The following is a 3,043-nucleotide window of genomic DNA, read 5'->3' on the forward strand; positions in this document are numbered from 1 at the left end:
TATATATGTGTGTGTGTGTATATATATGTGTGTGTGTATATATATATGTATATATGTATGTATATAACTGACCACCAACGGGAACACGAGATGTCCACCCTCGTGTCGCCCTGATTTAAGTTCCTCTCTTCAGGTGTGGATATTTGACCAGGAGGGGGGGGGCCCCAGGTTGCTAAGGAGTCGTCAGGGCCACAGTGCCCCGCCCACCACCATCCATCACCACGGCAATGACGGAAAAAACATCCTCAGTGCTGGTAAATAAATATAATTTATCATCTATTTTACCAATCGTTAAATTTAGTTCAACTTTTAATTATTATTTTATTTTTAATTTGTCCTTTTTTAAATTTAATTAATTTATATTTTTATTATGAAACAAATTTTCATATTTTGTTTCATAATAATTTTTTGTTTTGTTATATTTTCTGTATTGTTTACATGTTGAACATTATATTTTTATGTTGTTTAACGGAACGTAAACAAATGTTTGTTTTTCTGCCCCCTGCAGGTCAGGACGGAACGCTGCAGTCGTTCTCCACCGTCCATGAGCGCTTCAACAAGAACCTGGGTCACGGTCAGTTTAAACATTTAACCAGACTCATTTAACATAACAATCAGATGTCAGTCCCGTGTTGCTTCTGCTCAGAAACAAAAACATAAAAATAGATGAAAACGTAACGTTTGTTTTCTTCTAGGCTCCATCAACAAGAAGAAGGAACAGAAGAAGAAGAAGGGTTTGTCCTACGAGGAGCTGCGTCTTCCTGCCATCACAGCGTTCTCCTCCGGTGGGTCTCACTCACTTAAACACGCACGCACACGCACACGCACACACTCTCATACTCTCTCACACACACACATAGACACACACACACACAGAACTCCAAAGAGAAAACCTCCATTTTAAATACGTCCTCTTCTCTGATTGGCTGACAGCTGCCGCTCGTCAGTCGGACTGGGACGGCATCGTTGCGTGTCATCGTGGTCGCCTAGCAACCACCACGTGGAACTACCAGCGGTGCACCATGGGAGCTCATCACCTGCAGCCGCCGGCCACCCGCAGGACCGACATCGCCACGGTAACACCACCTGTGTTTCTCTAAGCTCCTCCCCCTGCTTTCTCTTAAAGGGGTCACGTGACTTCCTGTCTCTGTTCACAGGCGGTCGACATCACTTCCTGTGGTAACTTCGCTGTGATTGGCTCGTCGAGCGGCCGCGTCGACGTCTACAATCTGCAGTCCGGCCAGCACCGCGGTTGCTACGGCAACGATGAGACAGGTGTGTTCACCTGTTCTGGTCTGTGATTGGTGCTGTGTCTCTCCGTCTATCATTAACTCCGCCCCCTTTCTGTTCCAGCTCACAGCGGGGCAGTGCGAGGCGTCGCCACGGACACTCTGAACCAGCTGACACTCACCGCGGGCTCTGATTGGCTGCTCAAGTTCTGGCGCTTCAAGAGCAGGAAACAGGAAGAGCAGCTGAAGCTACTTGCTGCGCCAGCTAGCATGATGCTACACAGAGACAGGTAGCTAACGGTTAGCATGATGCCACACAGAGACAAGTAGCTAATTGTTAGCATGATGCTATACAGAGACAGGAAGCTAACGGTTGGCACGATGCTACACAGACACATGGCTAACAGTGTTTTCTGTTTCTGTTAGCGGGATGTTAGCATTAGCGCAGGATGACTTCACGCTGCTGGTGGTCGACATAGAAACCAGACGGATTGTCAGGAAGTTTGCCGGTCACCACGGCAACATCAACGACATGGTGGGTCCTGGAGAGCTAACGCAGCTAGCAACCTGCTAATGAAGTTCAATGCGAGCTAGCATGCTAACAGGCCGTTCATGCTAACAGCACTAATATTATTGTTTCTTCCGCAGACGTTCAGCCCCGATGGTCGCTGGCTGATTACCGTGGCGATGGACTGTACCATTCGTACCTGGGATCTCCCCTCTGGATTGTGAGAATGGAACAGTCCATCCTTATTTGCATAATTTCATATATTTAATATTAATAAGTTGACAGGAATAACTTTGTTTCTTCTTCTTCAGTCTTGTTGACTGCTTCCTGGTAGCCATGGCGCCGGTGGGCGTGTCCTTGTCGCCGACCGGAGACTTCCTGTCAACGGCTCACATTGACAGTCTGGGCGTTTACCTCTGGTTAGTTACAGCAGCCAATCAGATGTGTTGACCGAATTTTTTGTTTTATATATATATTTTTTATGTTTGTAAAGATGACATCACTGATCTGTGTGTTTGAGTCATTGTCAGCTGATATTCTGAAGCAGCCAATCACAGTGCAGCTCCCCTCCCTCAGGACCAACAAGAGTCTGTGTGGGCCCGTGGGGCTCCGCCCCCTCCCAGCTGACTACCAACCAGCCGAGGTGACGCTGCCGGGGGTCACGGTGGATGAGTCTGAACAGGAAGTGACATCAGAGGAGGTCGATGATGCATACAAGTCAGCCGAACAGTTGGGGGCGGAGCTTGTGACTCTGTCTCTGCTGCCGGAGTCTCGATGGAAAAGTCTGCTCTACCTGGACAACATTAGGGTGAGTCAGCAGAGTACAGGTGAGAGTCCTCAAGTCTGATCTGGAGTCAGTTCTAACAGCTTTATATGAAATCAGGTTAAATATGGTCAGAAAAATTCAGTAAATAGTGAACAGACTAATAAATCACATGGAAATACGAAATACTCACCTGTGAATATTACAAGTCGGGGCTTTTATTGTGAAAGGTGAGAAAGGAAGCAGAGTATCTGGTGTTTGTCAACGTTGAAATGAATAATAGAGTTTGTTGTTCTGACTACAGTGTGTCGTCTCATAAATATAGTTCATATATAAACAAAACAATTTATATAATTTACATTGAACCATAATGTATAAATAAACAAAGTACTTTATATAAATTAAATATAATTTGTATTGTTTATAAAAGTGTGTGTGTGTGTGTATGTGTGTGTGTGTGTGTATGTATGTGTGTATATATATATATGTATGTGTGTGTGTGTATATATATGTGTGTGTATGTGTGTGTGTGTGTGTATGTAT

General features: G+C 45.1%; 1 protein-coding gene across 1 annotated transcript; it reads left to right on the forward strand.

The window, feature by feature from the left end:
* Window positions 1–90: 90 nt before the first annotated feature.
* On the forward strand, window positions 91–2,848 carry LOC116380127 (WD repeat-containing protein 36-like; the record flags this gene model as incomplete). Its single annotated transcript, XM_031842089.1, has 10 exons — window positions 91–254; window positions 509–574; window positions 696–785; window positions 934–1,076; window positions 1,158–1,275; window positions 1,354–1,519; window positions 1,656–1,764; window positions 1,878–1,957; window positions 2,049–2,156; window positions 2,314–2,848. Coding segments are annotated over 10 exons (1,315 nt in total), but the record flags the coding sequence as incomplete, so codon positions are not given.
* Between the last annotated feature and the right edge of the window lie 195 nt (window positions 2,849–3,043).

Source organism: Anarrhichthys ocellatus, unplaced genomic scaffold, assembly GCF_004355925.1.
Source record: "Anarrhichthys ocellatus isolate YVR2014 unplaced genomic scaffold, GSC_Weel_1.0 scaffold6176, whole genome shotgun sequence".
Lineage (NCBI taxonomy): Eukaryota > Metazoa > Chordata > Actinopteri > Perciformes > Anarhichadidae > Anarrhichthys > Anarrhichthys ocellatus.